Source organism: Coregonus clupeaformis, unplaced genomic scaffold, assembly GCF_020615455.1.
Source record: "Coregonus clupeaformis isolate EN_2021a unplaced genomic scaffold, ASM2061545v1 scaf0606, whole genome shotgun sequence".
NCBI classification, from domain to species: Eukaryota; Metazoa; Chordata; class Actinopteri; order Salmoniformes; family Salmonidae; genus Coregonus; species Coregonus clupeaformis.
In genome coordinates, this window is record NW_025534061.1 from 244,208 (window position 1) to 270,568 (window position 26,361).

At 42.8% G+C, this 26,361-nt stretch overlaps 2 protein-coding genes across 2 annotated transcripts; one reads left to right on the forward strand and one right to left on the reverse strand.

Annotated features, from left to right (window-relative positions):
* Nucleotides 1-6,166: 6,166 nt before the first annotated feature.
* Nucleotides 6,167-10,475, forward strand: LOC121562847 (stonustoxin subunit beta; the record flags this gene model as incomplete). The annotated part of the gene is made up of 4 exons (XM_045216099.1): nt 6,167-6,360; nt 6,543-6,716; nt 6,835-6,881; nt 8,963-10,475. Coding segments are annotated over 4 exons (942 nt in total), but the record flags the coding sequence as incomplete, so codon positions are not given.
* A 2,860-nt stretch (nt 10,476-13,335) lies between these two features.
* Nucleotides 13,336-26,161, reverse strand: LOC121561203 (cytochrome P450 4V2). Its single transcript, XM_045216100.1, has 11 exons — nt 25,912-26,161; nt 22,747-22,859; nt 22,128-22,213; nt 21,604-21,794; nt 21,380-21,449; nt 20,831-20,957; nt 20,377-20,550; nt 20,189-20,291; nt 16,278-16,412; nt 14,038-14,217; nt 13,336-13,686 (listed from the first exon to the last, which is right to left on the reverse strand). Exons 1-11 carry the CDS (start codon nt 26,102-26,104, stop codon nt 13,517-13,519), a joined length of 1,542 nt encoding a protein of 513 aa, XP_045072035.1. The 5' UTR covers nt 26,105-26,161; the 3' UTR covers nt 13,336-13,516.
* Nucleotides 26,162-26,361: the final 200 nt, after the last annotated feature.

The following is a 26,361-nucleotide window of genomic DNA, read 5'->3' on the forward strand; positions in this document are numbered from 1 at the left end:
TGAGGGAGATAAGTGTCTCCAGCTTCAGAGATTTTTGCAATTTGTTCCAGTCATTGGCAGCAGAGAACTGGAAGGAATGGCGGCCAAAGGAGGTGTTGGCTTTGGGGATGACCAGTGAGATATACCTGCTGGAGCGCAGACTACGGGTGGGTGTTGCTATGGTGACCAATGAGCTAAGATAAGGCGGGGATTTGCCTAGCAGTGATTTATAGATGGCCTGGAGCCAGTGGGTTTGGCGACGAATATGTAGTGAGGACCAGCCAACAAGAGCGTACAGGTCACAGTGGTGGGTATTATATGGGGCTTTGGAGACAAAACGGATGGCACTGTGATAGACTACATCCAATTTGCTGAGTAGAGTGTTGGAGGCTATTTTGTAAATGACATCGCCGAAGTCAAGGATCGGTAGGATATTCAGTTTTACGAGGGCATGTTTGGCAGCATGAGTGAAGGAGGCTTTGTTCTGCGAAATAGGAAACCGATTCTAGATTTAACTTTGGATTGGAGATTCTTAATGTGAGTCTGGAAGGAGAGTTTACAGTCTAACCAGACACCTAGATATTTGTAGTTGTCCACATACTCTAGGTCAGACCCGTCGAGAGTAGTGATTCTAGTCGGGTGGGCGGGTGCAAGCAGCGTTCGGTTGAAGAGCATGCATTTAGTTTTACTAGTGTTTAAGAGCAGTTGGAGGCTACTGAAGGAGTGTTGTATGGCATTGAAGCTCGTTTGGAGGTTTGTTAACACAGTGTCCAATGAAGGGCCAGATGTATACAAAATGGTGTCGTCTGCGTGAGAGGTGGATCTGAGAGTCACCAGCAGCAAGAGCGACATCATTGATATACACAGAGAAAAGAGTCGGCCCAAGAATTGAACCCTGTGGCACCCCATAGAGACTGCCATAGGTCCAGACAACAGGCCCTCCGATTTGACACATTGAACTCTATCTGAGATGTAGTTGGTGAACCAGGCGAGGCAGTCATTTGAGAAACCAAGGCTATTTAGTCTGCCAATAAGAATGCAGTGGTTGACAGAGTCGAAAGCCTTGGCCAGGTCAATGAAAACGGCTGCACAGTACTGTCTATTATCGATCGCGGTTATAATATCGTTTAGGACCTTGAGCGTGGCTGAAGTGCACCCATGACCAACTCGAAACCGGATTGCATAGCGTAGAAGGCACGGTGGGATTCGAAATGGTCGGTGATCTGTTTGTTGACTTGGCTTTCAAAAACTTTTGAAAGGCAGGGCAGGATGGATATGGGTCTATAACAGTTTGGATCTAGAGTGTCACCCCCTTTGAAGAGGGGGATGACCGCGGCAGCTTTCCAATCTCTGGGGATCTCAGACGTTACGAAGAGAGGTTGAACAGGCTAGTAATAGGGGGTTGCACAATTTCGGCGGCTAGTTTTAGAAAGAAAGGGTCCAGATTGTCTAGCCCAGATGATTTGTAGGGGTCCAGATTTTGCAGCTCTTTCAGAACATCAGCTGTCTGGATTTGTGTGAAGGAGAAGCCGGGGGCATGGGCAGAGTTGCAGCGGAGGGTGCAGAGCTGGTGGCCGGGGTAGTGGTAGCCAGGTGGAAAGCATGGCCAGCCGTAGCAAAATGCTTGTTGAAATTCTCGATTATTGTAGATTTATCGGTGGTGATAGTGTTTCCTAGCCTCAGTGCAGTGGGCAGCTGGGGAGAAAGTGCTCTTATTTTCCATGGACTTTACAGTGTCCCAAAACTTTTTGGAGTTAGTGCTACAGGATGCACATTTCTGTTTGAAAAAAGTTAGCCTTTGCTTTCCTAACTGCTTGTGTATATTGGTTCCTAACTTCCCTGAAAAGTTGCATATCGCGGGGGCTATTTGATGCTAATGCAGTACGCCACAGGATGTTTTTGTGCTGGTCAAGGGCAGTCAAGTCTGAGGAGAACCAGGGGCTATATCTGTTCTTAGTTCTGTATTTTTTGAATGGGGCATGTTTATTTAAGATTGAGAGGAAATTACTTTTTAAAGAACAACCAGGCATCCTCTACTGACGGAATGAGATCTATATCCATCCAGGATACCTGTGCCAGGTCAATTAGGAAGGCCTGCTCGCTGAAGTGTTTTTGGGAGCGTTTGACAGTGATGAGGGGTGGTCGTTTGACCGCGGACCCAGCTACGGACGCCAGGCAAAAAGGCAGTGATCGCTGAGATCCTGGTTGAAGACAGCGGAGGTGTATTTAGAGGGTAAGTTAGTCAGGATGATATCTGTGAGGGTACCCATGTTTACGGATTTAGGGTTGTACCTGGTAGGTTCGTTGATAATTTGTGTGTGAGATTGAGGGCATCTAGTTTAGATTGTAGGATGGCCGGGGTGTTAAGCATATCCCAATTTAGGTCACCAAGCAGTACGAACTCTGAGGATAGATGGGGGGCAATCAATTCACATATGGTGTCCAGGGCACAGCTGGGGGCTGAGGGGGGTCTGTAGCAAGCGGCAACAGTGAGAGATTTATTTCTGGAAAGGTGGATTTTTAGAAGTAGAAGCTCAAACTGTTTGGGCACAGACCTGGATAGTGTGATAGAGCTCTACAGTCGATTGAAACTCCACCCCCTTTGGCAGTTCTATCTAGACGGAAAATGTTATAGTTGGGGATGGAAATTTCAGAATTTTTGGTGGCCTTCCTAAGCCAGGATTCAGACACTGCTAGAACATCAGGGTTGGCGGAGTGTGCTAACGCAGTGAATAACTCAAACTTAGGAAGGAGGCTTCTGATATTTACGTGCAGAAAACCAAGACTTTTACTGTTACAGAAGTCAACAAATGATAGCTCCTGGGGAGTAGGAGTGATACTGGGGGCTGCAGGACCTGGGTTAGCCTCTACATAACCAGAGGAACAGAGGAGGACTAGAATAAGGATACGACTAAAGGCTTTAAGAACTGGTCTTCTAGAGCGTTGGGTACATAGAATAAAGGGGGCAGTTCTCCGGGCGTTGTAGAAAAGATTCAGGGCATTATGTACAGAAAAGAATATGGAAGGATATGAGTACAGTTCAGGTAACAATGAAAGAGATAGCATCACTGGAGGCACCGATTGAGCCGGTCTCGGCGTGTATGGGGGGTGGAACAAAGGAACTATTTTAGGCAGTTTGAGAGGGACTAGGGGTTCTATAGTGAAATTGTATAATAAGAACTAACCCAAACAGCAATAGGCAAGGCATAATTGACATGGGAGAGAGGCATAAAGCAGTCACAGGTGTTATTAGAGAGAGCTAAGACAACAACTGGTAATAGCAATAACGTTTGGGCTAAGGCTAAACAGAATAAACAGGACAGGGTACCGTGTAAAGGAACAGTCCAGCAGGCATCAGCTGTGCAGCTGAGTGATCATAAGGTCCAGTGAACAGCAATATGTGAGTCCGAGAGCAGTTCAAATTGGTGCTTCAGCACAGCTAGTAGGGAGCACAGTTGTAGTTTGCGTGTGCTAGCGGGCCGGGGCTGGCATATGGATCTTCGTGGTCGCCGCGAACGGGAAGCCTGTTGAAACCACATCAGACGATTTCGTCGGCAAACCAGTCGTGTTGGATCGGCGGGCTCAGTGTCAACACTAGGAGGTCCCGTCCGGTTGGCAGAGAGGTAGATAGCCGGGAGATGGGCCTTAGGCTAGCTCAAGGCTAACTGGTGCTTGCTATAGGGCAATGGTAATTAGTAGGGGTGTAACGATCCATCTATTACATCGATGTATCGATTAATATTCCTAAGATCCAACTACATCGATCTGTGCTCGGCGAGTTGGCCTTTTGGACAACATATATCAATCTAACATCGTTTTAAAATGTAATAAATCGATTGTATCGATACTAGGAAATAACCCATTGGATTTAAGCACGTCAGACTTTATATGGATGTTTTTTCTTAGCACTTTTAATGATAAAGGCTTTAAACATTACTCAATTCAGTCTGCCTATCCGTGACGTCATCGCCCGCGCCAGCAGCTAGCGCAAAGGCGCAAAGACAACAAAACATAGCATGGCGGACGACAGAGGAGAAGCCGACGAGCGAGAAATTATCAAGCCACCATTGCGGTCCTTACAAGAAACAGGAATCTAGGAAACTTCACCTGCACTGTCCAGTATCCAGGTATTTATTTCAGTCACACTGGTTGAATTTTTGGCTAAAAGGTTACTGAATCGATTTCAAGTCACTGAATCGTTTCGGATCGTATCGTTCTAAATGAACCAATATCGTCCTTGAATCGTATCGACAACCACGAATCGTGATACAAATTGAAACGTTGTTAAAACGAATTGTTACACCCCTAGTTGTCAGTAGCTGAGGTTAATGTGGTGCGGGAGTCAGGCGCAGGACACCGAAGCTTAGTCCAACAAAGTTTACTAGTGCAAACCAAAGCACAATACAAAGAACGGCCTCAACAATAAATAGAGGCGAGCGATTACGCAGACTGTGCGTAAACTAGAAAATAATAAACATTGAAAAACACGCAGCACAAACGGACAGGCGAAATAACAACACACAACCTAACCAACTAAAAACAGGCAACTTATAGGACACATAATCAGACACAAACGGACACAGGTGTAACATATAGACAAAAGCAATCAACCCAGGAAACATCTAACGGTGGCAGCTAGTACTCCGGGGACGGCGACCGCCGAAGCCTGCCCGAACAAGGAGGAGGAGCAGCCTCGGCAGATTCCGTGACACTAGTAATTAGCCAACAACAGGTTGCAGCTAGATAGCTGGTTGCGATGATCCGGCGCTAGGGTCCAGTGATTCCGGCAGAAAGTCCAATAAGCTCTGGGTCGATAGCACGCTGTAAAGACTGGCCGACGAATTGTCCAGGCTAGAGCTAGAGCTGGCTGGTGGATAGTGTAGGCCACGGACAATGGTGAAGACGCTAACGGTGACTAATAGCAAGTAGCCATTCAGTTGCAGCTACACTAGTTTCAGCTTAAGGTTCTTGATGAAAGTTATAAAGAAATAATAGAATCCTTTCCACGTTGGGTGAGGCGAGTTGCAGGAAAGTATATTTAGTTAAAGAATGAAAAGTAAAAATTTAGAAATATATACAAAAAGGACAATGAATAAAAGCGACCGCACTGCTACGCCATCTTGGATAAAGCTTTGCACACTCTTGGCATTCTCTCAACCAGCTTCATGAGGTAGTCACCTGGAATGTATTTCAAATAACAGGTGTGCCTTGTTAAAAGTTAATTTGTGGAATTCCTTTCCTTCTTAATGCATTTGAGCCAATCAGTTGTGTTTTGAAAAGGTCAGGGTGGTATACCGAAGATGGCCCTATTTGGTGAAGCTTGGCATTCGTGCCAAAGAGTTCAATCTTGGTTTCATCAGACCAGAGAATCTTGTTTCTCATGGTCTGAGAGTCTAGGTGCCTTTTGGCAAACTGCAAGCGGGCTGTCATGTGCCTTTTACTGAGGAGTGGCTTCTGTCTGCCCACTCTACCATAAAGGCCTGATTGGTGGAGTGCTGCAGAGATGGTTGTCCTTCTGGAAGGTTCTCCCATCTCAACAGAGGAACTCTAGAGCTCTGTCAGAGTGACCACTGGGTTCTTGACTGGGTTCTTGGTCACCTCCCTGACCAAGGCCCTTCTCCCCCAATTGCTCAGTTTGGCCGGGCGGCGAAATCTAGGAAGAGTCTTGGTGGTTCCAAACTTCTTCCATTTAAGAATGATGGAGGCCACTGTGTTCTTGTGGACCTTCAATGCTGCAGAAATGTTTTGGTACCCTTCCCCAGATCTGTGCCTTGACACAATACTGTCTCTGAGCTCTACGGACAATTCCTTCGACCTCATGGCTTGGTTTTTGCTCTGACATGGCTTTCCAAATCATGTCCAATTAATTTAATTTTACCACAGGTAGACTCCAATCAAGTTGTAGAAACATTTTAAGGATGATCAATGGAAACAGGATGCACCTGAGCTGAATTTTGAGTCTCATATCAAAGGGTCTGAATCTTTATGTAAATACAGTATTTGTTTTTTATTTTATACATTTGCAAACATTTCTAAATCCAGTTTTTGCTTTGTCATCATGGGATATTGTGTGTAGATTGAGGATGAATGCTTTCCGAATGGGTCTGAATGCTTTCCGAATGCACTGTGTGTGTGTGTGTGTGTGTGTGTGTATCTGTAATTGTCATGGATGCATCCTTAACATACTCTTGTGAACCCATGCTGCAGTCTAGGTCAATGTGGTCTGACAGAGGGTTGCTGTTCATATCTGGCCTCAGTCCTGAGGGCATCCAACTCACAACTGAAACAACTGGAGCTGAGAGACAACAATCTGCAGGACTCCGGTGTTACACTGCTGTGTGCTGGACTGAAGGATCCAAACTGTGAATTACAGACGCTGGGGTAAGTACAGCTGTTTAAAGAAGAACAATGTTGTGAATTAGAAATTCTTTACAATATTTCTGTGATCGTTATTGTCTGTCAAAGTCTGGTAATGTTTGTGTCATGGACAGATGTGTAGTGTAGATGCCACATGGTAGATCATTACCCGAACCTACACATCTGTTGTGTCTCTCCCTCTTTAGACTGTCTGGCTGTGAAGTCACAGAGGAGGGCTGTGCTGCTCTGGCTTCAGCTCTGAGGTCAAACCCCTCCCACCTGAGAGAGCTGGACCTGAGCTATAATCACCCAGGAGACTCTGCAGGGCGACTGCTTTCAGCTGGTCAAGGGGATCCCACATGCAAACCGATGAAGCTGAAGTAAGAAAAAATTATGCATACAGTAAGACCTTGTAGTGTGAGGAGCTTTTCTATCACATAAGTATTCATGGGTGTTCCTTGTTACGTAATAACTGTGTTGTTGTTGTTTTTACTACAGTGTGGATCACGGTGCAGAGTGCAGGCTGGTATCCGGGCTGAGAAAATGTAAGTCCCTTCAGTTGTAATCAACTGCATCTTCAGAACTACAGATATAGTGACATAGTAATGAATACATACTTGTACCTACAAAATAACATTTTATACGATTTTGTTTTTTTGTGGTTGAATTAACAATTTTAACAATTTAAATATCATATTCATAATGTCTTATCAGTGTAAGAAATCTTAATTGAAGGGGTAATGTGAAGGTCACCCCTCCACTGTTTTTGGTAAACAGCTGAGGGATGGGGCTGAAGAAATGTAACCACTTCAAATTCATAGAGCTATGGATGCAAGGACTGACAATCAATGACATATAAATTATAGTTTTAAACATGTTTTGAGGCTATACAGTGTTCGTTTACAATTATTTTGTTCACAAACATTGGAGTAAACAAGCTTATATTTTGGGTTCTGATGGGGTACGACCATTGAACTAAGCTTATGAGGCATTTATAAGTTATATTATTCAAGAATCAATGGGTATATAATATACACTGAGTATACCAAACATTAAGAACACTTTCCTAATATTGAGTTGACACAGATACACAATCCATTTCTCAATTGGCTTAAAAGTCCTTCTTTAACCTGTCTCCTCCCCTTCATCTACACTGATTGAAGTGGATTTAACAAGTGACATCAATAAGGGATCATAGACTGACCAGGTGAATCCAGGTGAATGCTATGTTATGGAAAGAGCAGGTGTTCTTAATGTTTTGTATGCTCAGTGTATATCGTTAATTTAAAAGTCCAAAAATGTATGTAGCAACTGCAGATTGCCCCTTTAACCATACCAGTGTCTACATGCAGTAGAACCTCAAAGAACTCTGGTTTTGGATTTACCTCAAACCCGAAGAGTGTTTTTTAAAATGTACCAACATTTCAGGATTTAGAACGACCTCTATTCACGACGTGTTCGTATCTGCGAGGTCCTGCTGTATGTTAAAACTGCGATTTTCTTTTGTGTGTGCTGTAGTAAAAAATAACTCTTGATGATGTCATCGTCGGTAATAAAAAAACTGATTGTCAAAAACTACACCAAGTTTCCAGCCAGTAGGAGGGTGTCTGCCTGCTCTCCATGTCACTGCAAAAAATAAATCACTGTTTTTTTGTACTCCTGATTACATCATTGAGAGTAATTATCTTATTTTTGACTACAGAACATAGAAAGTTACTGGTTTCACTTACAGTTGAAGTCGGAAGTTTACAAACACTTAGGTTGGAGTCATTAAAACTAGTTTTTCAACCACTCCACAAATTTCTTGTTAACAAACTATAGTTTTGGCAAGTCAGTTAGGACATCTACTTTGTGCATGACACAAGTCGTTTTTCCAACAATTGTTTACAGACAGATTATTTCACTTATAATTCACTGTATCACAATTCCAGTGGGTCAGAAGTTGACTGTGCCTTTAAACAGTTTGGAAAATTCCAGAAAATGATGTCATGGCTTTAGAAGCTGTGGATATATTGAAGCAACATCTCAAGACATCAGTGAGGAAGTTAAAGCTTGGTCGCAAATGGGTTTTCCAAATGGACAATGACCCCAAGCATACTTCCAAAGTTGTGGCAAATTGGCTTAAGGACAACAAAGTCAAGGTATTGGAGTGGCCATCACAAAGCCCTGACCTCAATCCTATAGAACATTTGTGGGTAGAACTGAAAAAGCGTGTGCGAGCAAGGAGGCCTACTAACCTGATTCAGTTACATCAGCTCTGTCAGGAGGAATGGGCCAAAATTCACCCAACTTATTGTGGGAAGCTTGTGGAAGGCTACCCAAAACGTTTGACCCAAGTTAAACAATTTAAAGGCAATGCTACCAAATACTAATTGAGTGTATGTAAACTTCTGACCCACTGGGAATGTGATGAAAGCAATAAAAGCAGAAATAAATCATTCTCTCTACTATTATTCTGACATTTCACATTCTTAAAATAAAGTGGTGATCCTAACTGACCTAAGACAGGGATTTTTTTAGTTTAAATGTATTTGGCTAAGGTGTATGTAAACTTCCGACTTCAACTGTATATACTGGTAGGGGGCTAGAGATAATGAGTATGACAATGTATCCCCTTTGTCTACAGATGCCTGTCAGCTCACCATGGACCCAAATACAGCAAACACACACCTGTTACTCTCTGAGGAGAACAGGAAGGTGACACGGGTGGACAAAGAGCAGCATTATGAAGACCATCGAGACAGATTTCAATGGCATCCCCAAGTTCTCTGTAGAGAAGGCTTATCTGGATCTCGATATTACTGGGAGGTGGTGTGGGATGGTGGAGAGCCTGACATTGGAGTGACTTACAAAGGAATGACTCGGATGGGATGGGGGTCTGACAGTTGGATTGGACAAAATACCAAGTCCTGGAGTTTGAACTGCGCTGGTGAAGGTTACTATTACTTTAACAATGCGGGACCCAATATCACATTCTTCCGTGGCCCTGTTACGCACAGAATTGGTGTGTATCTTGACTGGCCAGCTGGTACTTTGTCCTTCTATAGTGTGTCTTTTGGTAAACAGAAACACCTTCACACATTCTACACCACATTCACTGAGCCCCTCTATCCTGGGTTTTGGATTTACCCAGACTCTTCCTTGTCTACATAAGTAGGGGTGCTGGAGGTGCTGCAGCACTCCCTGATAAATTAAATCAATTATAAAAAATTTTAAATAAAAAGAAATCCCAAAATTATATTACTCCTGTCTGAACAGACAAATACAAATAATTTGAAATACTAAACCAGAGAGCATAATTTAGCCACAGAGGATTAATAGCTTCTAGAAAATAGCTGTGGATTTTATCACAAGCACTTACAGGAAGTCTGCAATTTGGGCAGCACACGCAGCAAATATGGAGCAGCTTGTTGCGTTGTGGTCATGACTTCAATGGGAACTGCCATCTATAATTATATGGTTGGTTGCGGCTGTCAGTTTGTCTTTAACAAATGTTTTAAATACAATCGCGACATAAAACATACAGTTTGGAAAGCAAATGCCTATTGCTGAAAATAGAAGACTAATCTGTCTGTAGAAGCTACAAAAAAATATCAATGGCTTTTGAGCAATTCTGAACTAACAGCACTGTTTTTCAAAGTAGCTTATCTTGAAATAGGCTATTGCAGAGTTTCCCAAACTTGGGGTGGCCTAATTTATGAAATGGGGTCACGATAAAACAATTTTTTGCGCTTGGTTCATAAAACCGGGGTTACCAGAGTAACCTCCTGTAGCCACTAAATGCGGTTGTAATAAACAGAGCGGTTTATTTTTTCTTCCTAGAAATGTGGCTCTAACTTTTTAACGGTTTAAGTTACAAAATATTATGACCCCATCACTGAAAGATCATACTCTCAGGAACACATACTCTATATATACAAAAGTATGTGGAAACCCCTTCAAATTAGTGGATTCGGCTGTTTCATCCACACCCGTTGCTGACAGGTGTATACAATCATGCACACAGCTCAGTGACTTTCAACGTGGCACCGTCATAGGATGCCGCCTTTCAAACAAGGCAGTTCGTCAAATGTAAGTGCTGTTATTGTGAAGTGGAAACGTCTAGGAGCAACAATGGCTCAGCCGCGAACAGAATGGGACCGCCGAATGCTAATGTAGCTCGTAGAAATTGTCTGTCCTCGGTTGCAACACTCACTACCAAGTTCCAAACTGCCTCTGGAAGCAACGTTAGCACAAGAACTGTTCGTCGGGAGCTTCATGAAATGGGTTCCATGGCCGATAAGCTGCACACAAACCTAAGATCACCATGCACAATGCCAAGCGTCGGCTGGAGTGCTGTAAAGCTCGCCGCCATTGGACTCTGGAGCAGTGGAAACGCCTTCTCTGGAGTGATGAATCACGCTTCACCATCTGGCAGTCCGACGGACGACTCTGGGTTTGGTGGATGCCAGGAGAACGCTACCTGCCCCAATGCACAGTGCCAACTGTACAGTTTGGTGGAGGAGGAATAATGGTAGGGAGCTGTTTTTCATTGTTCTGGCTAGGCCCCTTAGTTCCAGTGAAGGGAAATCTTAACGCTACAGCATACAATGACATTCTAAACGATACTGTGCTTCCAACTTTGTGGCAGCAGTTTGGGGAAGGCCCTTTCCTGTTTCATCATGACAATGCCCCCGTGTACAAAGCGAGGTCCATACAGAAATGGTTTGTTGAGATCGGTGTGGAAGAACTTGACTGGCCTGCACAGAGCCCTGACCTCAACCCCATCAAACACCTTTGGGATTAATTGGAACGCCGACTGAGAGCCAGGTCTAATTGCCCAACATCAGTGCCCGACCTCACTAATGCTCTTGTGGCTGAATGGAGCAAGTCCCCGCAGCAATGTTCCAACATCTAGTGGAAAGCCTTCCCAGAAGAGTGGAGGCTGTTATAGCAGCAAAGGTGGGACCAACTCCATATTAATGTCCATGATTTTGGAATGAGAAGATCATACACAATTATTGGCTGATGTTTTCCTTGATGTTTTCTTGAACTTCCTAATACCTTTCTGATGCATTTCAAACCGTACTTCCTTCAGATTCAAATGTTATTAAAACTAGACAAAATATTTAAGTACCTTTGAACAGGTTATGTTAGTAGATGCCAGGGGCACCGGTTTGAGTGTGTCAAGAACTGCATCGCTGCTAGGTTTTCCACGTTCAACAGTTTCTCGTAAGTATCAAGAATGGTCCACCACCCAAAGAACATCCAGCCAACTTGACACAACTGTGGGAAGAGTTGGAGTCAACATGGGCCAGCATCCCTGTGGTGCGCTTTCGACACCTTGTAGTCCATTCCCGAATTGAGGCTGTTGTGAGGGCAAAAGGGGGTGCAAGTCAATATTAGGAAGGGGTTCCTAATGTTTTGTACAGTCGGTGTAAATATTTATTATTATTATTATTATTATTTTTTTATTTTTTTTAATATTGGATTTACCCAGACTCTTCCTTGTCTACATAAGTAGGGCTGCTGGAGGTGCTGCAGCACTCCCTGATAAATTAAATCAATTATCAAAAATGATATAGATATATATTTATAGATATTCCTCCTAATATTGTACAGTCTGTGTGTCTCTTCATTGGCCTGGGCTATTGGTTTGCATTCAAGACCAGGTTGTTTTAATTGCTCTCAGAGTTTTCACTGTCCGAGTAGCCACTAATTTCTGTAATTTGTGGGGTATAAAAAAAGATTCTGCTAATGTCTTCTATCATGTAAATAATGTAGAAATGCGTATATAAAATGAATTTTTTTCTCCAGAACCTGAAATATTATATTCCCCATGTGTGGAAGTCCTAAAAATGCCTCTGCTTAATGCAAATGTGATTGTAGATGCATGGAATGCATTTATAATGCAATTATAGGGGATTCCAACTCACAACATTCTTCCATTGGCTATGCTTGTCTACCCAGACTCATTTATGTTTGCAATAAAAAAGTTGGTGTCCATTTTCTTTTCTGATTGTAAATAAACCCGATTTTGTACAATATCTGGCCTGTTCATTACCATGCTCCTTCCCTGACTTTAGCTTTGAGGACCTGACATTATGATATTAAAAAGGTGGCATAGTTCAGCTATGTTCGATTAATTCAAACCCCCATTGTAACAAATAAATACGCAATTAGGAATACTCTTTTATTAAATTATACATCCAGCCATTTTTGTTATTAGAGAAGATACCATCCAAAGAGCTTGAAAAACAAGTGAAAAACGCAGCTGTGATGTTGGTGAACATTTTGACTATATATACTATATATACTGTATATATATTTTCTGTTGTATTTCTGACTTTATGTTTTTTACCCCATATGTAACTCTGTGTTGTTTTTTTATTGCACAACTATGCTTTATCTTGGCCAGGTCGCAGTTGTAAATGAGAACCTGTTCTCAACTGGCTTACCTGGTTAAATAAAGGTGAAATAAAAATAAAATAAAAAATTAAAGTAGGAACACATTTTCAAGTTAACACATGCCTTATAATGACCTATTAATGGCTTATAAATGAAAGTTGTGATAAAGTGTTATTGGATAGGGTAGATATTCTTGGTGGTATAATTATGTGTTCATATGGTCCATACCTGAGAAGCAGTTGAGGCTGGTGGGAGGAGCTATAGGAGGATGGGCACATTGTAATGGCCGGAATAGGATCAATGGAACGGCATCAAACTATGTAAACCACATGTTTGACTCCGTTCCATCAATACCATTCCAGCCATTACAATGAGCCAGTCCTCCTATAGCTCCTCCCACCAGCCTCCACTGCTCACAAGTAAAAAAACGGACCTATCTAAAGTCAATGTTGGGAAAATAAATGTTCCCCAAGTTTCCCACTCCTACTTTTCATTTGGAAACTCAAACGATTTTGGATATCAGAAACCTGTTTATGACGATTAAAATAACTTTCTGCGAGTTTCGCAGTCTCAAGATTCAGATTTTCCTGTAGTACCGAGAGAACACGAATGCAATGTAAGCCTACTGGGTAGGCGTTAAGGGTTTTATTCGTCCCTGTTTAAATACTTAAAGAATTTATCCTACAGTATGTGCTAGAACTATTTACTTTTACCTATCAATTAGTGTTAGATCAGCGATTACTCCCAAAGGAGGGAGGAAGGAATGGTGTGTTCAAACAGTTCCCTAGATTATCTACTGCTGCTGCTTCCTCTTCTCAAGTTTGATCCAGATGCCCTTCTCGGGGCGAAGAATGAGCTCCCCTAGTGGACGGATGTCTTCCCGCTTCTGACACGCCACCACGTTGTAGTAGCGGAAGATGGATGCCAGGATCACCTTTTCCTCCATCATGGCAAAGCGCTGACCTGAGGGATGTAACAAAAGCATGTGAGGATGACATCTTCATCGGACACACTTTTAATCGTCCATTTTGTTTTCACTATTTAAAATGCCTTATTGTCTTCAACCTTAATCTGTAACCATTATTAAAGTAGCGAGAGTATGTGAGGATGACAACCTCATTGGACACACGTTTAGAGGCCCACTGTAGTAAAAATTTTATGTTTCAAGCTGACAAAATATAGCCTGAGTGATATTCTACAAATCAACGAGACAAATCTTGTGTCGTTCATCTCAAATGGAATGATGTTGATTTACCAATTTTCTAAAACGTTGGTGCTACTTAGTTAAATGTCTTGAACGTTTCCTATTCTTACCGATGCAGTTGCGGAGTCCAGCAGAGAAAGGGATGAAGGCGTAAGGATGTCTCCCAACGCAGTTTTCCGGCATGAAGCGTTCAGGGCGAAACTCTTCAGGCTGGGGGAAGTGGCGCGGGTCACGGTGGAGGGAGTAGGTCAATATGATGGCATTGGCACCTTTGGGAACCTTGAAACCATCTACAGGCGCAAAAATGTGAAACACAAGTTAGTTTATTAGGTCCACAAAATGTACACGTGAAGAATTAACACATAACCACAAAAAATAACTAAACAAGACTGAAATGGAAAGGCGCTGGATAAACCATGGTTGTAGGTTCAACTTCCATTTTGGCACAGGCCACCCATTGTGAATATGTACATCAATTAGTATTAATTAAAAGTAGTGTATACCTAATCCTGTAAATTTAAATCAGTTTGAGAATTAATGACAGACTGAAATAAACATTAATGGTTAAGAATGTGTAATTCATGTATATGAATATATATATATACTGCTCAAAAACATAAAGGGAACACTAAAATAACACATCCTAGATCTGAATGAATGAAATAATATTTTTAAATACTTGTTTCTTTACATAGTTGAATGTGCTGACAACAAAATCACACAAAAATTATCAATGGAAATCAAATTTATCAACCCATGGAGGTCTGGATTTGGAGTCACCCTCAAAGTTTAAGTGGAAAACCACACTACAGGCTGATCCAACTTTGATGTAATGTCCTTAAAACAAGTCAAAATGAGGCTCAGTAGTGTGTGTGGCCTCCACGTGCCTGTATGACCTCCCTACAACGCCTGGGCATGCTCCTGATGAGGTGGTGGATGGTCTCCTGAGGGATCTCATCCCAGACCTGGACTAAAGCATCCGCCAACTCCTGGACAGTCTGTGGTGCAACGTGGCGTTGGTGGATGGAGCGAGACATGATGTCCCAGATGTGCTCAATTGGATTCAGGTCTGGGGAATGGGCGGTCCATAGCATCAATGCCTTCCTCTTGCAGGAACTGCTGACACACTCCAGCCACATGAGGTCTAGCATTGTCTTGCATTAGGAGGAACCCAGGACCGCACCAGCATATGGTCTCACAAGGGGTCTGAGGATCTCATCTCGGTACCTAATGGCAGTCAGGCTACCTCTGGCAAGCACATGGAGGGCTGTGCGGCCCCCAAAGAAATGCCACCCCACACCATGACTGACCCACCGCCAAACCGGTCATGCTGGAGGATGTTGCAGGCAGCAGAACGTTCTCCACGGCGTCTCCAGACTCTGTCACGTGCTCAGTGTGAACCTGCTTTCATCTGTGAAGAGCACAGGGCGCCAGTGGCGAATTTGCCAATCTTGGTGTTCTCTGGCAAATGCCAAACGTCCTGCACGGTGTTGGGCTGTAAGCATAACCCCCACCTGTGGACGTTGGGCCCTCATACCACCCTCATGGAGTCTGTTTCTGACCGTTTGAGCAGACACATGCACATTTGTGGCCTGCTGGAGGTCATTTTGCAGGGCTCTGGCAGTGCTCCACCTGCTCCTCCTTGCACAAAGGCGGAGGTAGCAGTCCTGCTGCTGGGTTGTTGCCCTCCTACGGCCTCCTCCACGTCTCCTGATGTACTGGCCTGTCTCCTGGTAGCGCTTCCATGCTCTGGACACTACGCTGACAGACACAGTAAACCTTCTTGCCACAGCTCGCATTGATGTGCCATCCTGGATGAGCTGCACTACCTGAGCCACTTGTGTGGGTTGTAGACTCCGTCTCATGCTACCACTAGAGTGAAAGCACCGCCAGCATTCAAAAGTGACCAAAACATCAGCCAGGAAGCATAGGAACTGAGAAGTGGTCTGTGGTCCCCACCTGCAAAACCAGTCCTTTATTGGGGGTGTCTTGCTAATTGCCTATAATTTCCACCTGTTGTCTATTCCATTTGCACAACAGCATGTGACATTTATTGTCAATCAGTGTTGCTTCCGAAGTGGACAGTTTGATTTCACAGAAGTGTGATTGACTTCGAGTTACATTGTGTTGTTTAAGTGTTCCCTTAATTTTTTTGAGCAGTGTATATATATATATATATATATATATATATATATATATATATATATATATATATATATATATATATTTGTGGGGGGGGATATGGGGATATGGGGGATTGGAAGTGATGCAGACAATAACATTGATGAAAGTTACAATCTATCTGCAATATTAAAGCTGATCTACCCCCTAAAAAATGAATGTCACTCACTGATGTGGCAGTCTTCACCGATGCTGCGGGCAAAGAAGGGGACAGAGGGGAACAGGCGCAGGGACTCTTTGATGACACATTCTAGGTAGCGCAGCTTCTTCAGATCCTCTGTGTTTACTGGCCGGTCGGACACACCTGAGCACAGGGGTACAAGAATGCATGTTACATCCCATTATAAATGTTCTGTAGTGATGTGGCAATCGGACACAGCTATGAATTGGGGGGACAAAAATGGGATGTTACACAGTATTATGAATGTTCGGTGGTGATGGGGCAATCGGACACATCTATGAATGGAGATACAGGAATGGATGTGATGTTCGTCTGTCATCAAACATAGTAACTAAACCAAACCTGCATCTACTGTCAAAGAGATACTTGTCACAGATAGTGACGGGAGACTATGGGATTAGAATCACCAAACACCTCCTGCAGAGCACATGGTCTAGCGGTTAGAATTACCAAGTACCTCCTGCAGAGCCCATGGTCTAGCGGTTAGAATTACCAAGTACCTCCTGCAGAGCACATGGTCTAGTGGTTAGAATCACCAAACACCTCCTGCAGAGCACATGGTCTAGTGGTTAGAATCACCAAACACCTCCTGCAGAGCACATGGTCTAGTGGCTAGAATCACCAAACACCTCCTGCAGAGCACATGGTCTAGTGGTTAGAATCACCAAACACCTCCTGCAGAGCACATGGTCTAGCTGTAATGTGTCCAGCTGCTCTAAATACGCTTCCGAGACCAGGGTTCAATCCCAGCAGCTTCTCCTTCTGTCGGACTGTCTCTCCCACTTACCAGTCTCCATTGTCTAAATCAAGTGCAAGAAAATACTTTAACACAGGTGTCAAACTCATTCCATGGAGGGCCGAGTGGCTGTGGGTTTTCACTCCTCCCTTGTACTTCATTGATGAGGATCTCCCCATACCTGGTTGTCTAAATCAAATCACATTTTATTGGTCACATACACATATTTAGCAGATGTTATTGCGGGTGTAGCGAAATGCTTGTGTTTCTAGCTCCTTTGAAAGGAAAAAACTAAAACCTGCAGAAACTAGGCCTTCCATGGAATGAGTTTGACTCTACAGCATGCATTATGATACAACCATGCAATAAAATGTTGGATTCGTTTTTTTAACTAACTAACTTTTTGATTTGTTGCCGTATGGCAACACTATGAGACAACGGTAACAATATGCAACTATTAATAACATTTAAAACAGTGTTTTCTATATATATATAAATGAGGTGTTTGAATTATAATTTGATTGTTTTTATTCCTTCATACTATCTGCATAATTTACTCTGGCCATCTTATATTTTTAAATAAATAAGATTATAATTTTTTTAATCCACGCATACAGTGGGGAAAAAAGTATTTAGTCAGCCACCAATTGTGCAAGTTCTCCCACTTAAAAAGATGAGAGAGGCCTGTAATTTTCATCATAGGTACACGTCAACTATGACAGACAAAATGAGATTTATTTTCTCCAGAAAATCACATTGTAGGATTTTTAATGAATTTATTTGCAAATTATGGTGGAAAATAAGTATTTGGTCAATAACAAAAGTTTCTCAATACTTTGTTATAACATTTACGTATTTAGCAGACGCTCTTATCCAGAGCGACTACGAGCAATTGGGTTGCCTTGCTCAAGGGCCATCGACAGATTTTTCACCTACTGCTCGGGGATAGAACCAGTGACCTTTCGGTTACTGGCAGCTCTTAACCACTAAGCTACTGTAGTGTGGTTATTCGTAGTTGTTACCGTCAATCAAGGATCTGCTAGGCTGCATCTTTCAACCTTTATAAAACCACGAGGTTACAGCATACAACCCGGGAGACGAGAAGCAGTCAAATAAATCTTGAGCTATCCCCGTTTTCCCCTTTATATAACCTCCCAATGGGTAGCTCCCTCTTCTGGCCAATACCAGTCTCCCCTGGGGCGTCACCCTCCAAACGCCACATTTGAACTAAGATCATAAAACAACATTCTTTGTTCCAAAACAGTCATAATGTTAATACACCACACTACCTGCCGCACAGGTCGAACGTTTTCTGTAAGTCTTCACAAGTTTTTCACACACTGTTGCTGGTATTTTGGCCCATTCCTCCATGCAGATCTCCTCTAGAGCAGTGATGTTTTGGGGCTGTCGCTGGGCAACACGGACTTTCAACTCCCTCCAAAGATTTTCTATGGGGTTGAGATCTGGAGACTGGCTAGGCCACTCCAGGACCTTGAAATGCTTCTTACGAAGCCACTCCTTCGTTGCCCGGGCGGTGTGTTTGGGATCATTGTCATGCTGAAAGACCCAGCCACGTTTCATCTTCAATGCCCTTGCTGATGGAAGGAGGTTTTCACTCAAAATCTCACGATACATGGCCCCATTCATTCTTTCCTTTACACGGATTAGTAGTCCTGGTCGATTTGCAGAAAAACAGCCCCAAAGCATGATGTTTCCACCAACATGCTTCACAGTAGGTATGGTGTTCTTTGGATGCAACTCAGCATTCTTTGTCCTCCAAACACGACGAGTTGAGTTTTTACCAAAAAGTTATATTTTGGTGTCATCTGACCATATGACATTCTCCCAATCCTCTTCTGGATCATCCAAATGCACTCTAGCAAACTTCAGACGGGCCTGGACATGTACTGGCTTAAGCAGGGGGACACGTCTGACACTGCAGGATTTGAGTCCCTGGCGGCGTAGTGTGTTACTGATGGTAGGCTTTGTTACTTTGGTCCCAGCTCTCTGCAGGTCATTCACTAGGTCCCCCACGTGTGGTTCTGGGATTTTTGCTCACCGTTCTTGTGATCATTTTGACCTCACGGGGTGAGATCTTGCGTGGAGCCCCAGATCGAGGGAGATTATCAGTGGTCTTGTATGTCTTACATTTCCTAATAATTGCTCCCACAGTTGATTTCTTCAAACCAAGCTGCTTACCTATTGCAGATTCAGTCTTCCCAGCCTGGTGCAGGTCTACAATTTTGTTTCTGGTGTCCTTTGACAGCTCTTTGGTCTTGGCCATAGTGGAGTTTGGAGTGTGACTGTTTGAGGTTGTGGACAGGTGTCTTTTATACTGATAACAAGTTCAAACAGGTGCCATTAATACAGGTAACAAGTGGAGGACAGAGGAGCCTCTTAAAGAAGAAGTTACAGGTCTGTGAGAGCCAGAAATCTTGCTTGTTTGTAGGTGACCAAATACTTATTTTCCACCATAATTTGCAAATAAATTCATAAAAAATCCTACAATGTGATTTTCTGGATTTCTTTTTCTCATTTTGTCTGTCATAGTTGACGTGTACCTATGATGAAAATTACAGGCCTCTCTCATCTTTTTAAGTGGGAGAACTTGCACAATTGGTGGCTGACTAAATACTTTTTTCCCCCACTGTATATAACAAATATATGTTATCTTTATAAAAATATATCAATATTACGCCAAAAAATCTGAAAATTATATTTTCACTGTCTTTTGCCTGGCCCCTATCAACTGAATTGCAGTTCAACTATCACACAGTGTTGCCGATTGCCAACAAATGCATTTGATCAATTTCCCAAGAACAAATTCTAGGGAAATTGGATGTAATGTTTAATATCACCTCTTAACTAACATGAGATTGAGTTTACATTTTTCATTGAAGGGGAAATGTAAAAATGATTGCTTTATGAGAACAATGTGGATGGCATTTATGAAAGGGAGCCCCATGTGGGTGCATGTCATGTGACTTTACCTAAGCACATAATTGGCTAGTCTACACCCCCCCCCCTTCTGTAAAAAGCAATGGTGTTTATATTTTTTCATTCAGGGAAGCAAGAGGTGAAGAGAAATGATATGTTGCCATACGGCAACACCAGGCAGTAAAGGGTTGAGAAAATAAAGGGTTAGAAAAGAGGGGGGGATTACCGAACACCTCCTGCAACTCTTGTTGAACCTTCCTCTGCATCTCTGGATGGGAGCCCAGCAGGTGAATGGCCCAATTCATGGCTGCGGCTGTAGTGTCATGACCCTGCAAGACGGGGGCAATAAAAATAACACCAATGATAAATCTGTAATACATTCTACATGGAGTGATAGAGGTTTTGACCTCTGACCCTGAACATGAAGGTGTCCACTTCCTCCTGGATGTCCTCGTGGGTGAGCTTGTTGCCCTCCTCGTCCGTGGTCTTCAGAAGCATGTCCAGGAAGGCCCGCCTCTTCCTCATGCCCTGGTCCGATTCGCTGTCCGACTCGACGTAGGCAATGTACTCCGCCCTCTCGTAGATCACCTGGGGTGTATTCAGTGAAAACATTTGACATCATGCGTTCTTAACGTTGCAGATAGAAAGAGAATGAATAGCGCTGACGGGATTTCTTATTTTATCGTACAGACAATCATTTATGTTCTACACAATACATTTCTATCTGAACATTCTGTAATGGCCATCGTTCTGAACAGGCCCTTGGCTGGATGGATGGGAGCTGATGGATGACAGCTTATTTCCCTGGGTGCAGCTAAATAGTCGAAAGCCCCTTTTTGATTGATTGACTGATTGACTGATGACTCACATTGGAGGTGAACGAGTGGAGGACCTTGAGGCTCCTGTTGTGCTCCCAGCCCTCGCCAAAGTAGTTGTAGAAAAAGTCGGGCCAGAACCACGGCATCCTCTGTCGCCGTGTGATGATGTCACTCATCCTGGGGACAGTAGGAGGGATGCGAGGGAGAGAAAATGATATTAATTTGATGCAAGTTGATTCCGCTCCATTACATTTTCTTGCAATGAATATTGTCCCCAAAAGTCTGTTTATTTGTAGCATTTACAGAGTTTAACAACATGCGTGGTACAAGACGGCTACTACTTGCAACCAACTACCAACAGTGCAGACAGAAGGAGAGAAGGAGGGGGAAACACGAGAGAGAGAGAGAGAGAGAGAGAGAGAGAGAGAGAGAGAGAGAGAGAGAGAGAGAGAGAGAGAGAGAGAGAGAGAGAGAGAGAGAGAGAGAGAGAGAGAGAGATGCAGGGACAGTGAGCAATGGTCGGCCGTCGATACCCTCTACTTCAAAACAACACTGGGCATGACAACATCTGTCTGTTGCATTCAGGACGAGGCACTCACTTGTACACACATTGGACATACTCTGAGTCATAGTTACTCTGAGCGTAGATTTTCTTCCCCATTGCAGTCTCTGAAAGGAAAATCATATACAGAGATATTTATTGCAAGATTGGTTGCAATTTTGATAGATCTTTTAGTTGACTTGAAATGGCCACAAGAATGTGAAATCTTTTTAACCCATTGAGCCTTTGGACCCGCTAGAATCACCCCACATCCAGACCCACCACAGATGATGTCGAGGGCACAGAGGGTGACGTGGTTGAAGCAGTTGAAGGGACCCTTGCCTGCCACCTTGTCCAGCTTCTCCACCAGCACCTCGGCCTGCTCGTTCATCACCTCCAGGAACTCCGTCAGGATGGAGAAGTGGAAGGTGGGGGTGAGCAACTTCCGCCGCCGCCGCCACTTGTTCCCCGTGCTGGGGAGAGGGAGGTGGGGAACAGAGGGAGGGGGGAGAAATAGAGGAAGAGAGAGACAGAGGGAGGGTGGCAAAGAAAGAGAATCAGACAGATAGAAAAGGAAGGGAAGCAGAGAGAGGGAGATGTAGAGCAAGTGATACAGAGTGAGACGGAGTTCAGAAAATATTGGAAAGTATTGACGTTTCTCAGAATGTATTGTTATTTCCCCAACAATGATCGAAGGCTTATCTAAGAATTCTGTTCCTATCTTGTTTTATAATACATATTTTCTGTAGTCTCAAATGCATATACGTTTGATCTTTCTCGAATGTGCTCTGTTTTGGGACACCCACCTGGTTAGTAGACCAGTGCCGAGCCAAGGTTGCAGGAACTTGTAAGCATAGGCTTTGTCCATATGAACAGGGTTGTTCAGAACTGTCTTTAGAATAAAACAGAATAAATAGAATCAAATAGACAATCAAATAGAATAGAATAGAAAATAGAACACAATATAGTTTATTTATTTTTCACAGAGGGAACGTTGGTCATTGGCATGGCATCATCAACAAACAGACAGTTAACAGCAAATATATATCAACGTAAAACCCAAACTTTTTAAAAGCAAAGTTAATTTTTTTGCTTTAGTAAATAATGTTTTTATGGAAAATTTGACTCTTCCTCTAGTATTCAATACAGTCTGTTTGCTTAGGCACACTTGTACCCAAAGCAGCATAATGGGCTTTGATAGCAGTTACCATATCTTGATTGTCAGGCTACCAGTATGTGGTGGAATTACTACTTTATATGAAGAGTAGATTTCAATCTCCGGAGTGTTCAGTAGGCAGAAATGTTGAGGTTTCAAAAAAAGTGTAACTCCAACTTGTATGTTTCACCTTATTTAAACACTTTGCAAAACATACAAGTGTTATGCATCAAGTTGATGCAAGTCAATTATTTGATTAATATGCCTACCTCAATGGTTTCTGCATGGAACAGAAGGAGGATGGGTACTGGTCCGATCCAAATCTTTAACAGTGGGGAGTCTCTGAACTGCTCTGTGTAGCCAATGACTTGACGGAAGAAATCTGAAACCAAAGAAAGAGAACTCTCTGAAGTCATTCACTAGTTCAAGCTTCTGACTATCTGATGACTACATACAGTATGTGGGTAGATTGGAAGATCAATGAATGACAATGAATGAATGAGTGAGTGCTTTTCAAGATCCCCTCCCTAAACTACTGTAATTCCAGCCACTAGTTATGATGAATGATTAACCAATAGCAAGGGGGATGTAAACATGTATGTTTATTAAGGGATAATATTTTTGTCATGCACACACCTGAATAAGCACACGCGCACAGATTGACACATATTTAAACATTTGTGATGTTTCATTTGGATAGAAACAATTTAGATGTCATTTACAATGCTGCCTTGCACATTCATAATTCTCTAGAATCTAGATCGATGCTTCCTCTATATGAAGTTATAGAAGAAAAAAACCTAGTACAATAGTTTTAACTGTTGGTCGGCCATTCCTTGCCCGTAAAGTGGGGCCCTCTAAAGTATTTTACAGTCACATGGTCTAATGCCCCGTACACATTGTGACGTGTTTCATTACTCCATACTTCATCATCATGCAATCTTGGTCCGCTACTGGATGGAAAGCATAGGGTTTCACAACGCAAGACAAGATGGAGGAGAGGCTAGTCTCTCGTCAGAGACCGCATTTATTTTGGGAGATTTCAAAATAAGATATTTTCATTCAAGACAGGATAAACATATTGTTTCGGGTGATAGTAAAACATGTTTCGTCAAGCTACTTTTTCTCAACTTGTTTCTCTAACTTCTAGCAAGTCAAGCTCGTGTACAGAGCAGCTAGCTAGCATCACCGAAAACCACATATTTTCATAGTCTTCTGTGCTTTGGTAATTTCCTGTTCTATTGACGGACTCTGGCTTCACTAAAGACAACGCAAAGTTCAGCAAAAAATTATGTATGCGGAATCCGTTTAGCAACAGAAGCTTCAACTTCAAGTGGGCACTGAGATGCCACTGTGATACCACTCCATTGCGGACTGTCCCCATTGAAATGAATGACATCCGGCGCAACACAATGGACTGCTCAGATGTAATATGAATGAGGCTTAAAGCCTCGTGCACACCGGTTGCATCAAACTCAGGGGCGGTCTGTTCAATAGGGCGATATGGGCGACGCACTGCCAAACGGGAAAAGGAAGGGAATTTTTTTCTAATCAATTATATCACGGCAACAGTAGTTATCAGTGTTGTAATCTAGACGTCTGATCTGCCACAGTGCCACACTGCCACTAAATGTCCAATCAGGCTAAAGTCGTGCTTCAAATGGCTCCCCCCCCTTTTGGGGCGATTTCAGTCAGGTTGAAAATCGCCCAGAAGTCTGTCATAGACTCCCATGTAAAATCAATTTTTTTCAAATTTCAGAGCTTTCAATACAATCTCTATGGGTTTCTGAGGGCTTGCACTTACGCGCTTTCGTCATAACGTAACGTAACCATGAACGTAACTAAGAAAAGAGCGGGTAGCAGCATCAATCAATTCACGTACTACTATCAAGATGGCTATAGCGTTCAGTGCAACTCGATTGTCTCTTTGAAAGAAGTTCACATCAAAGAGACAACCACAAAGTGCAGGAGCGCTTTTTTGAGTTCCTTCCCATCTCGGAATCAACCTCAGTCTCAATCGCCAGTGTGCTTTTGGAGAGACTGAACGGTCTTTTGCCGACGACGTGAAAGTCAAACTCATTGCGCAAGCTTACGATGGAGCCAGTGTGATGAGGCGAGAGAAGGCAAAAGGTGCGTGAGCATTTCAAGAAAGGCCATTACGTGCATTGCTATGCGCATCAGCTGAATTTGATCATGCAGCAAGCTAAAAAAGTAACTAGTAAACTAGTCCTCAGCATGCCTGATTTCAATGAGAAAGTCATTGACCGCTTTTCTGCATTGAAAGAGAGAAGAGAACAGTTTCAGTACAAGTAATGTAGCCTCTCTCTCTCTTTGTCCCTCCCTGTCTGTCTCTTTAACACACACACGCCCAAATCAGTTCACAGTTGATGTTGTTTAAAATAGTTATTTTTCATTTTTAAAAAAGTAAACAATTTTTTTTACAAATCTATACAATTGGCCAGAATATGGTTGTTAATATTTACAAAGCCATACAGATAGCTGTGTTTACCTTTTCTAGAAATTATTTTCAAATTCTGTTTTCAGGCAAAATGTCTATCACTGTTCATTTTCACAAATCTATACAAGAGGGCAGAATATGGAAGTCTATAAAAATTTCTTATTACCAATAACTTGCATCAATGTTTTCAGTAGCCTCTATCAAAAGCTCCTGCTTGCTCAGGTGCACATATTTCCAATTCAACCATGAGGCCTTTTTGAAGCAAGTAATGTGTATATCAGTATTGACTTATATGCTGCCCCTGTCTTCATGTTGTTGCTGGACATATCTTTTTTAAAATGTGTGTAGGTCACCTAAATCATCAGAAAAATTGCCCCCCCTGAGAATTTTTTCAGGAGCCGCCACTGATCAAACTGTATATGTTCCGGCGGAAGTCCATTAAATCCAATGGGAGGCAAATTCACACCGCTGCGACTCATCTGCCGGACTAGGATGTGGTGCCTGGCACTACGTGCAGTGTCACATGCATTGGATTTTTTCCAACTTGTGCATTGCTTTGGCGTGCGGTATCAGGAACGGAAGTAGATAAACTACAGAAGAAGTTGCTAATGTGTAGCATGATAATTTTTGTTGTGATGCGGCGCATGGATTGTGAAGACTATGTCACATTTACACGAATCTCAGTGCAGCAACAATGCAGACAATATATTGTGTTAATGACATCAGTCTCATTTCTAGGACAGATTAATGTGAATCACCGTTCAAATGGGATATTTGATTCACAAATCTTCTGAATCAATGGATTTATTTTCGTTCTTTAATGTTAAAAAGTATTTCTTAAATAAAGATATTATGGAAAGGCTGGCATAATTTAAGTCATCATTGTTAGAACCCAAATGTTAAACTGATAAAAGCACCACCTCTTCAAAATACCCTTCTCATTTCCTATTTTTTCTCATAACCTCTCCTGTCTCACCTCCAGCGTTGGCTTTGAACTGCAGTGCGTTCCCTATGAGGGGGTATGTGCCTTCAATCTCTGGTATGGGCTTCATCTCCCTCCATTTATACAGGTAACTGCTGAGTAGCTGGTAGGTGGCGTAGGTCAGCATTGAAACGAAGAGGCTCACCCCCAGCAGCCCCAACGTGTAAGCCCCCAAAACTATCGCCATCTCTGGGTAGTACGTGGCTTAAACAACCTCCGACTGAATGTCTGACCTGCTGGCTTCACCTAATATCAGGTGGACTTTAATCCTGACCTTTTCCCCACTTTTCCCTGGTATTCCAGACGCTAATGATGAATGATTAACCAGTAGGGAGGAGGTGAGAGGTAAACATGGATGTTCAATAAGGGATCATATTTTGTTGAGTCATGCACACACACGTAGTACAAAGGACAAAAAAGTGTGAAAATATATGCACTCAATAT